An 11,651-nucleotide genomic window follows, 5' to 3' on the forward strand; every position below is an offset into this window, starting at 1 on the left:
TCCTTTCTCTCTGCTTATTTTCCACTGCCTGTCATAGTTATCTGTCTTACCCTCCTCCTGTGCAAGCACCTTCCTGTGGTGCCACAGCCTCCTACCTTTGTGCACAATTCTTGCTACCAGTTGTTCTGTTGTATTCAGACTCCCCCCTCACCACCCATCTGTTGTGTCAAAAGGATGTGGGAAGTGAGGCTACCCAAAGCGAATACCGTGAGACTGTGTTAAAGTGGATTTACAGCCCATCCTACTGCTTTTACTAATGTCCATATATTGAAATATGTACTACCTTGCAGCTGCCACAGTCAAAGTGTGTACTGTGGAGTAGTAGATACACTGTAAAGCCAATTTAAAATTTTCCAATATTTGTTTGCTTAACTAAGCACATAATGCTTAAAATTTGTATTTCTAATTTCTAATCTTTAACCTCCAGTTTTCATGAACTAAATCATTTACATCACTTCTCAGTTCATGTTCAGGATGTAGTGCAGCTTTCCAAAGCCGCCTGCATTGGGGCTGAGCTGTGGCCATGTAGTCTCACTCTATTCATTAATGATGAGAAAGATCAATAAAATCTATTTGATTCCTTCCAAGCTAGGAAAGAGTGAGGTGAAATTTGTGCCGATACACCAAATGGGTACATCCAGGGCCTGTTTCTGAGAGATGCTGAGAAATAATCCATGTTGCCATTTCATGTTTTTATCACCGGAGCTGCAAATCATACTTGAAATACTTGGAACTTACACTTTTTATACTTGGAACTGCTGGCCTTGGATGAAAGAGAACTGTGCACAAGCGTCTACTTTCTACCTTCTTGATTCTGAAAAATACTGTAAAAGTGGCTCAAGCACAGCCAGCAAATTAAAAACCAATTAAGAATAAATGAAAAAATGTTTACATTTGATTTTGCAGTTTTTAATCTCAATTTTCTGAAACAAGATAGTCAATCCTGCTATATTCAGCTTATTTCATAGGTTGCTGAGAAATGCCACCGCAGTTACTTTGGAATGACTAGTAAAAGCAGGTTGTATGGTTTAGGAAATAAGCAGGCTCAGTCTTCCTGTAGTTGCACTTGACATCACTATCTCTGCTAAACTCTACATACAGTAGTCCAAGTTATATGGTAACGTGTGCTTTCTAGTTCACTGTGTAATGGGGTTTTTTGTTTCTCTTTACAATTAGGGTAAAAGACCTCTTTCCAGGCTCAGAAATAGACAGGTATGCACAATTCATAAGTGATTCCCTGAAGAGAACAAAGACGAGGGAGTTTGTGCCCTCCCAGGAGGAAATACAGGCTCTTCTCACCCGGGAAGAAATGACCACAACAGTGTACTGCCATGGCGGTGGCTCCTGCAAAATAACCATCAATTCCCACACAAGCGCTGGGGAGGTAATGCATTAGTAGCACTAACCAGATGTAAGCACACTTCTAAGTCTGGATATCGGGTCTGTTGAAGGGACTCCTTTTTCCCATTCATCTCCAATTTCTCATTTTTTTTTAAATTACAATTTTTTTTGCTGTATCCACAAAGTCCGTAGGGAAAGTTCAACTTATTATTCTGCAGGTTCAGAATTACAGAAGGCCTATGCCCAGGTTGTAGAATATCACTCAACAATAGTATGCAAAATCTAAACACTTTTGGTGCTCTGGCCATTGGAAAGGTAATAATTCTGGAGACTTGCTAAACACGGTTTTCTGGACAAGTTGAAATTCCAGTTCATAATGTAACCCTTCTGGAAGGGATATTCTACTAGTAACTTAATTGTTAGCACATCAGAAGCAAGATTCCAGGTTATAGAAGGCACGTCTATGAAAACACTAGTGCTAAACAGAAGTAGAAATAGTGGTAAAGAGTGGAATTGTTACTAGAAGAACTGAGAATATCATCGTGACATCCAAATCCATTATGTGCCTGCATCCTGTGCAAAGTTCTGATTCTGTCATCTCCAGAAAAGTAGTGGAGATTGAAAAAGTTCAGAGAAGAACAGCAAGGATGATCAAATATAAGTTACAGCTTCCTTGCAGGGAATGATCTTTTAGGGTTAGAATTCTTTAATCTGAAAACAAGATAACGAAGGGAGAAATGTGATGGAGATCTATGAAATGACGAGCATCCTGAAGAGCTATTGATTTTTCACTGTGAAGCTGTGTGTAATACCTACTCTGTCATCTGTGTCTCTCTGATTTGCAGGTGGTTGAAAAGCTGATCCGAGGTTTAGCAATGGAGGACAGCCGTAATATGTTTGCGCTTTTCGAACATAATCAGCAGGTGGACCGTGCTGTTGAGAGTCGGGTGATTGTGGCTGATATCTTGGCCAAGTTTGAGAGGTAGAAGAATGTTTCATCAAATCTTTAACTCATAGTTGGATGTAACACTGGTTTAAGTGATAGCACAGTTAGGTAGTTTTATCCAAAGCGGAACAGTGATTCAACTGTTCTGGCTTGAACCCCCCCTTTGGGAAGGTTCAAGTGCTCTTTCTCACTGTGTGGAAACCCACGCTCACATCTGTTTCAGTGGCAAAGAAACATTCTTTATGAGACTCGTCAGGACAAAATTGGTAGTGCCTGTGTCAAAGAGTAATGGTTTACTAGCAGAGTTCGGGGAAAAGTTTGCTGAAGTCTGATAATGATTTTGTCAATTTACATCATAGTAGCTATATCAGAAGAGAGATTGGGCAAAGATTTGGGCATAGAAATGCAGCTCTGATTTCCTACTGTGGACTGGGATTTTGTGGCCAGACATACAAAGAAAGCAATAAATTGTGAAAGAAGCTGGCAGTGCCATTGTCCGTTTTGTATCTGTTCTAAAGACAAAAATAAAATTGTTCCAAATTGTGGCAAGGCTGTTGCTTTTCAGAGTCACAAGATTACATGGAAACAGTATTTTGTAAATGGGGAATACTTTGTGTCCTGTGACCAACTCTTGCTTTTATCTAGAACTGTTGATCTAATTTTTTGATCAAGTATTATCTGATAAGAACTTGGACTCCTTCTGAATCAAAATTTCCTGTGACTCAGAGGAAAAAATGGAAGTTACCAGAAAAGTCTGATACACTGAGATTGTCCTGGTAAATTAGGTAGTTCTGTATGCTCTGTTTCAGAAATCCAGGAGTACCTTCATATTGTGAGTAGCACTGTGGACATCCCAGTACACTGGTGCTTCTGGTTACTGTTTTTTCCCCTCATTCTTTTTCCTATTGTACAGACTTGCTGGCTCTGAAGAAGAGGAGGAGGAAGGACAGTGGCAGCTGTACTTCAAGCTTTACTGCTTCTTGGATATTGAGAATGTTCCCAAAGATGGGGTGGAGTTTGCCTTCATGTTTGAGCAGGTAAGCTCGCTCTGGGAAAAGGTGGCAGAAGCACACAAGTATACAGAAAACTGGCTTACCTTTGTATTAGAAGTGGGAATGCTGTTTTGACCAGAAGAATATAGTGTGTTGGATTTTTGCCTGGAATAAGAGTGTTAGAACAAAAGCGAGAAAAACGAACGAAGGCTTCAAAAAACTGGAAGACCAATGACAATAAAGTGATTTTTCAATTTATCTTTAAATTTAAAAGATATAGAAATTTGGATAACGATTCAAGAAGAATGACTAAAAGTAGCTGCTTGTAGAACATAGGTGTATAGGAAACTGGAAAATCTAGCTCTCTGCGTATCAGCTGACAAGAACAGCACATCCGTGGGGTGTTACAGGAATCAACTGAAAAAACTCTTATCTTTTGGGCAATTTCTTTTGATAAACAGAGAAGCACTAGAAGAGTACTACAGAAAAAGGAAAAAAGAATGTGGTTGATAATATTTGTCTGCTAAGGAATCTTTTTTTAAGTCACTATACTCCGTAGCACAATGATGCTGCTTAGGCCAGAGATCACACTGATACAAAATAACCTTGCAATTAGGGATGCAAAACTGAACTGACTGGAGTACTCAGCTGTGTGAGTCGTCCCATCTTTCTTACCTCTAATGAACGCTTTGCCTCAGAAAATTACAGCTGTTGAAAATTAATTAATATGTGTTAAAGGGGGTCATTGTCATGAAGACTGAAATTCACAGTCAAATGAATGGCATGTACATGACACAGACAATGGTTCCCTAAGAGGGCTTTCTTGAAAGTAAGATTAAGTGTTGTTAACTACAGAACGTCTAGGAGAAAGTCAGGAATGAGACATCGTGGTACTCTGTGGAAACTCAATTGTACCAAACTCCCTGCAGACAAGGCTTTCAGTTTACACAGGTTTCACTAGCAGAGAGTAGTAGAAGAAAAGTTAACAGTAGGAGAGTAGATGTTATCCAGACATTAGATGGATGTAGCAAAAAAAAAATCCTAAATATATTTCACACAAAAACAGGCAAAGGGAAGCAAGAAGATTGAGGGCGACATCAGGTGAGAGAGGAGGAGGTGGGAAGTGCTGGTGTGCAATGAGACTGAGGTTGAGAGTCTTGAGTTTATTACATCAGACTCTCTGGTGTTGAATATACCACACAGGAGCTATAACTGGTATAGCACAAAACAAATTTCCTCGATTGTGGTCTCTCCCATCTGTTCCAGACGTACAAAGTAAGACTCCCACTACAGGATAGGGGTCCGTTGGAGATCCCTGTCCTGTCCAGGCTTGTAGAAACATCAACCAGTTGCAGACTTCAACTTCTGTATTACAATGTCTGCTCTGACCTCCTGAATTACGTCTTTCCTACTGGGATGGGCAGATGCCATAGGTACATGGACCCAGCTGTGAGTAAGTGTGCTTCTGCTTTCTAATGAGTTTGGGGGACTTTTTGTTCATTTATAGGCTCATGAAAGCGTCATAGATGGTCATTTTCCTGCACCAGAGGACACTCTGCAGCGCCTAGCAGCTCTACGGCTGCAGTACCTTCATGGAGATTATTCTAAAATAAGTTGGACCCTGGATGGAATCTACCCAGTTAACAGACTAAAATCCAAAATACTGCACTCAACAAAGAGCAGCGGCACTACCAGTCACACTCTGGAGAGGAGACGGACCAGCTTCCTTGAAGGGACATTGAAACGTAGCTTCAAGACAGGCTCTGTAAAGAAGCAGAAGGTAGAAGAGGAGCAGATGATGGAGATGTGGGTAAAGGAAGAGCTTTCAGCTGCTCGGGCAAGCATAGCACAGAAATGGACCAAGCTGCAGGGACTCTCTCAGCATCAGGCCATGGTGAAGTACATGTCCATTGTAAAGGAGTGGCCGGGTTATGGGTCAACCCTCTTTGATGTTGAGGTGAGTGGTGTATAAACTGATGTAACTGCTACCGAGAAGCAGCATCAGTCTGGAGAACAGCTAGAGCTGTGTGTATTTCATTGCTCAGCAACAGAAGGGAGTTTCAGGAACTGGCTGCATTTTGCCTTAGTGAGCAAAAAAGTAAGCCTGCAGTACCACATTCCCAAAGAGGTGTGATGGAGAGAGCACAGAGCAAGCAAGCTGGTACATCCTCATAAATGGAGGGAGACAGTGGATTCCCACTTCACTAGAAGAGCAATAGAATTTGGGAAATTATTCTGGGCTTAAGAAGGTGGTGGCTAGTGAAAGAAAAATTAAAACAAAGCTCTGTTGTCCTTACCGGCCAAAAGTGCAATCCTGTTCTGCAGCAGTACAACAGAAGCTGCTCAGACTGGGTCACACAGACCGCTGTCCTTGGCCTGCCGGAGTAGGAATCCACACTTCCAGCTTTATCAGTTCCGTTGCTGCCTCGGTGGATTATCGTGGGAAGTTGCTTGCACTCACTATATTATCTGCAAAATAATAAGTGGAATATTGACTTTCTAAATCACTTTAAAATCTGATGAGAGCTGTTCGGTGTTACAATTATTTATTACTCAACTAGTATTTGACTCACAGCCGTGTCACTTCGAAATCTCTGCAGTAGGAGTGCCTACAAGATTCCTTCTGCAGACGTCGTACTTTTTGTATTGGGGTGAAGAGTTGAAATGTTCTGTAGGAGCCAGAAATGGAGGGCTTTGCCTTGTATCAAAGAGGATTTGATCCTCCGCTGCATTTATGCAAAATTTCATGTTTCTCTCTCTGCAGTGCAAGGAGGGTGGATTTCCAAATGATCTCTGGCTTGGAGTCAGCACAGAGAACGTGTCTGTCTACAAACGAGGGGATCCTAAACCACTAGAGACTTTCCAGTATGAGCACATTGTTTTCTTCGGAGCACCACAGCCTAACACCTTCAAAATTACAGTGGATGAGAGAGAAATGTTCTTTGAAACATCCCAGGTACATGAAAGCACAAGACCTGTTGTATGTACAGTTTTACTAGCACTTCAGTAAAGCTCTGACTTCCGTGGACTAGACAAGTTTATATGTGAGAACTCTTGCTGAATAGACTGGACAGCCAAGGAAAAAGATGAAGGGAGCTTAAGTCTATAGCGTCATGGTGCCTTTTCTTGAGTATGTGGATAAACAGAAAAAAAAGATGCTGGTTAGAAAGTGAAGGAGGTTGAATGGTCTTCTGTGGCACTGCGATTTTCAAATTTTGGGTGCTTATGAGTGTGCTCAGTTCTTTCATTCCCTTCCAATATATGAATGGGGAGTTCACAAACTCATTTAAAAAAAAAAGTTTAGTAGCATTAAAGTTGCTTTTCTCTGAGCTACAAGTTTTTTAAGTGTCGCTACGACAGAGCACAAACTTGTCAAGCACTTCTTTCTTTACTGTCATGCTCCCATGTAGTATTACATGCAAAATTTAGAGTGCCGTGACCTTGGGTAAGGAGAATCTTTTCCTGCAAAATGTCTGGTGTACCTCTCAGTGAAATTAGGTTTTTAATGTGCTTTATCCTCTGTTACTGTGTTCTCTCTCTAGGTGGGTGAGATAATAAAGATCATGAAAGCATACATCAACATGATTGTGAAGAAACGCTGCAGTGTCAAATCAGCCACCAGTGTGGACAGTCGTGCTAGCATCTGGACTAGGTGATATGAAAGAACTGCTATGAGAGAGAGGCAGTTGTTTAATGATTGGTGTTTGCAACTTGCCAGCACAAGTGTAGCAAAGAAGTTTTTTTAAGAACTCCACTTGACTGACTACTGTATTTAAAAACTGAAGTGACATCTACAGTACCATAAGATTTGCACCTCTGCCCAAAGACGTTAAACAGCAACAACTTTTGTAAAACATTAACAGCCCAAAACTTGTTTTTCCTCTTGCTTGTTTGATGAACAGTGTACCTTAAAGAGACGACGTCAGAAGCATCCTCCTTTTCCTGCCTGCCCTCCCTGCTGCTTTCACCATTACCTGTCATACTGGCAGAAAAATTCACAAGAATCATTTCTGCACTACAGGAGGCAAACTTAAGCTTCCTTATGAATTTCCCAACATTCAAACGTCTGGGATCATGGGATTGCAGCATATTCTGCTAAAAGACTATTTGTTTTTTATTTATTTTGCAAGCAACTCTAAAATGTAAGTCACTGTAGGTTTTTTCTTCAGGGTATACTAATGATCTGATCTGATCTTAAAATGCCTCTGTGTAACTGAAGCCAAGTAGTCCAACAAAGAGGTCAAACCCTACATGAGAGAGCATTAAATGAACAAAACACCCAAGGTGATTCTTTACCTTCCAATAGACGTTCACAGGTACACAACTGTAAAAAGCAGCACTGTAAGTTAAAATTCTAAATACTCCAACAGAGAAGAAAATCCTTGGGACTAGCACCACAGAAGCAGATCATCAGGTGCCATTCTGGGTACATGCCAAGAGCACCTGTTGCCTTTCACCTGTACAGCCCAGGAGGTGAGATGGATTTCGTTGCTTTCCAGAAGAGCTGTTCTTCACAAACATCAGGTTTTAGATGGAGGCTAGGATGTTTTTATGGTGAGCAGCCTGCCTGCATTAACTTCCTTCTTTCTCTATATGGGATTTTAGAATGAATGGGATCTGTGAGCTTTAGTTTTAAGTGAACTATTTCCTACCGAGTGAATAGGTGCCTAGATAAATGCTTATAGGCAAGATTTTCACTTCCTCCGTGGTACTGCAAGCAGATGCCAAACCCTTCATTCTCCAAATTCTAATTAGAACTGCTCCCGTCGCTGAACCCCAAATCCCCTTCCACTCTCCTCTAGGTCCCTAGTCATCAGCAAAACTTGAAAACGATGCCGTTTTGCCAAAACAACTGCTTCTTGGAGGTTTTTATAGCTACTTGTAATTTGAAGAAGCAGAATTCAGTCTCTTCATTTCAGAAATTTGATTTTATTGTTTAAAACAATATTCAGTATTAGTCACAGCATAAATTGGTTGCATTAGCAATCAAGAAACCTGGTGGCTAGCCATTTTCTATGGCCCTTGTCTAGCCTTGGGATCCCAGAATGCAAGGGCCATTCAGTTTCTTTATGAAACTGAAGAGCTGTATCTAATGGGGGCCTTGTTCCACATTTAAAGTCAGATGTCTCCATTTCTGAAGAAATGAAAGCTAAGGCCTGTTAGCTATGAAATAGAAATTTAATGGAAGAGAAAACTAGGAGTCAGTATGCAACAGGTTCCCTTCTAATTCATCACAAAATTGTGCCATGTCACTACTGCTGTGTTGCAGAACGCTGTAGTTTTGCGGGTGACAGTACAAGAAAAAACAGTGTACATAATCCGTGCTTTTCTCTCGCTTCCACTGCAGTGCAGCATGTGCAAACGCTCTGTCCACTTGCCGCACAACCAGCCTAAGAGGATAGCCAGTACTGTGTATCGTATGTTCACCTGGAGTTTTGCCTTAAATAGCTTTACTGAAGGATCCTACAAACATCCCCTTTTTGTCACAAAGCATAAAAAGATGAGCGGGTCACAAGTGAGCGAGAACAGGACTGCAGAGGCAGCCTGAGAAGTAATGCTTTGTATTGGTCCGTACACTGACTAGATCTCTATGTATGAGAGTAGCCTGATTATCCCTGTCCTAACTCTGCACTGTCTCTGTGTTCTGGCTCTTGGGTTGCTGCAGGCAGCTTGAACCCACTTGGGAATGTAACTCCCATTACTATTGGTTGTAATTTTGCTCATTTCTATTACAGAATTCCTTCTGCTGTCTTTTTTAATTTGTAACTGGCTTTACAAGATTAAAGTTTAATAAATTATTGGATTGCAGAGGCTGTATTCACTCACAGACATTGTGTGCTCATGTTAAGATGTTTACTCAGAGATGTAACACTCAGAACTTGTAAGTGAAAAGTAGGCATCGATGGCGTGATGAGGCAACAGCCCTTCCTCTCAGAAGCAAATTTTGCACTTGCGGTGAATTATAGACAACAATTTGCTGCTACAAGGGGGAAGGTTTGTTGCCAGCTTCTGCTGCTCACTCTGGGGCCGGGTCACACCATCAGTCAGTGGGAGATGACCCATGCGAGGTCAAGGGACTGGTTCTGAGGCAGTTGCTGTGGTGAAAGCAGAGCAAGGAGTGACTCGCCACCGAAGTCCTAGTCTGCGGGACCAGCTCCATCCCTTCTCTTTGGCACCTCCAAAGTCACTAATAACAGAAAATCTCTTCCAGCTCAAATAAGCTGCCAGCTGCATGCCTCTTAAAACACCATGACCCAAGCATGGTGTTCACCTAAGAGCATGTGTCACCAAAGTGGTGAATCTGCATCAAGGACAGCTGAGCTGTCGGCAACACGGGCTAGGCTCTAGCAGACAAAAGTTCCCTCAGTACCTACACAGGTATGGAAAACAAGCAATGATGCATGATCCCTATCAATACACTCTGATATGTCCCTTGGTCAGATGCTCTGAGAGCCTTGGGACCCTGGAATTTCATCTCCAGCTGTTCACAGATTTTCATTTTCTCCATGCTTATCGCCTTGCATAGGCTTTCCAGGGGCTGGAACTGCCTCTGCTTGCATCAACAGTTGCTTGTCTTTCCTCGGCTGTTACGTTCCTTCCTGTGTCCTTCCAAAAATATGCTGTCTCTGCCTCCTTTCTGCTTAGGAAGCCTGAAGTCACACACAGGCAGCTACCACTCGTTTGGGTGGAGGAGGGTGTCAAAACCAAGCACAGGCTGCTTGGCCTGTTTGCTACTCCTGAATCTTGTGCTAAAACCCCTCTCTGTGAGAGCAGGGTCTGGCTTGGCGTGTCTCCCCCACCCACTGCCTGCTGGGCTCCAACTAACGGAAGCTGAATTTTTTTCTTGGTGGCAACACAGAGGCCAACCCCAGTTGCCATGGATTAAAGCAGGAGCTATCTAGCCAGGCTAACTTGTTCGCAGCTGTTGAATTTCAAACTCTACTTGCTTCATCTAATACATCACTCTCACGATGACTAACATGCGCTGCTGCAGGGCCACGCGTGAATTCATTTATGTACCCTGGTTGCGGCAAATAACTACCCAAGGCGATGGCCGACTAATGGCATTCTCCCACTGCCATCCTAATTCTGTTTCATCACCCTGTCAGTGTGATGTGCAGGCCCTGCTGGCCTCCACCCCAGTGTTTCTCTAACAGTTAATTCAAATTTGTATGCTCTAATTTTTTTTCTTTTAATCTGAAACAGTTTCACACCAATTGGTGTCAGAGTTAGGCTTTGGAACAGGGTACAGTTTATAATCGGCACCTACACAGTAATCATAAAATTGGTTATAGACAAAAATCACAGCCCTGGGCAAGTTATATCACTAGGGCATGTATCTAATTGGTAAACCAGTTTGACTGTAAACTTCAGCTGTTTATTTACACCTTGTTCTAAAGCACACAGCCTTTCCACATGTAGGCTGTACATGGTATCATTACTCTGTGCATTGATTTCGAGATGACATGCTCTCCTTGGGGGTTTAAGCAAATCCCTCACACATGAATTCCAGCCCCCGCTGTATCTGTGGATTGCAAATTTGCTAAGCACATGTCCGTGTTTTATACCACCGATTCCTAATGCTACAACTGGCTATACATTTTGGCCCCATGCCACTGTCAACACAGAGGTGAGTGCCAAGAACTCGCTTGCAAGTAAAAGTCACTGAGCTCTACCCGCCTGCAAAGTGCTGCTTTTCAAGCATGGCTGCTTGCTGGGGGGCCTTTTAAACCTCAGCAGGAGGACACCATCTCGCAGTGTACCTGGACTCTACACCAGTGTTTAGGGCTGGATGTAACCAAGCACAAACATGTTGTTGGGTGACTCCTGGTTCATGCCAGACTTGTGCTACCACCTGCTGCCCATGGCTTGGGCAGCCCGGCCGGTGCAGAGTACAGGAGCCCAGCTCTGCCTCCTCCTAACGCTGCACCCAGGGACCCGCCTGTGGCCTCCCACAGCCCCACCCCCCCTCCAAGCGCTGCCCCCTGGCATGGTGGATGCCTCAGGCCTTCCCTGAAATACTGTGATGTCCCAGGATTACCAACACCAGCGCGTGTCCTTTCTGTAAAGCCAAGCACCAGTAAACCCCATGCAACTCTTCATGACATAGTGACAGCCCATCAGTATAAACTCAAGTGCTTCTGTAACGGGTGAGGCATTGGGTATGGATTTTACAAGGCCAGTATCAGAGTGGATGTACTCCTAAGAGCAACTTACCTGTCTTGCTTCTTTCCCCTGCTGCAGCGCTGCGCTGCGTGAGGGGAGCCTCAGCTGCCCCCCATTGTGCCTCATCAGGGTGTGCCCATGGGCAGGGCAGTATTTAAACTAGGAGCCTTCTCCTCCTAGCTCTCCTGGGATGGCTGCATCTTTGC

At 43.0% G+C, this 11,651-nt stretch overlaps 1 protein-coding gene across 1 annotated transcript in view; it reads left to right on the plus strand.

Annotated features, from left to right (window-relative positions):
* LOC104052764 (unconventional myosin-X) overlaps positions 1 to 9,087 on the plus strand; it is a 93,652-nt gene extending 84,565 nt beyond the window's left edge. Inside the window, exons 36-41 of the mRNA XM_064451443.1 lie at positions 1,177 to 1,384; positions 2,187 to 2,323; positions 3,201 to 3,324; positions 4,787 to 5,236; positions 6,044 to 6,235; positions 6,822 to 9,087. Of these exons, the coding sequence (XP_064307513.1) occupies positions 1,177 to 1,384; positions 2,187 to 2,323; positions 3,201 to 3,324; positions 4,787 to 5,236; positions 6,044 to 6,235; positions 6,822 to 6,935 (1,225 nt within the window). The 3' untranslated portion in view covers positions 6,936 to 9,087. The remainder of the gene's footprint in view (positions 1 to 1,176; positions 1,385 to 2,186; positions 2,324 to 3,200; positions 3,325 to 4,786; positions 5,237 to 6,043; positions 6,236 to 6,821) is intronic.
* Positions 9,088 to 11,651: the final 2,564 nt, after the last annotated feature.

This window comes from Phalacrocorax carbo, chromosome 5 (genome assembly GCF_963921805.1).
Source record: "Phalacrocorax carbo chromosome 5, bPhaCar2.1, whole genome shotgun sequence".
NCBI lineage: Eukaryota > Metazoa > Chordata > Aves > Suliformes > Phalacrocoracidae > Phalacrocorax > Phalacrocorax carbo.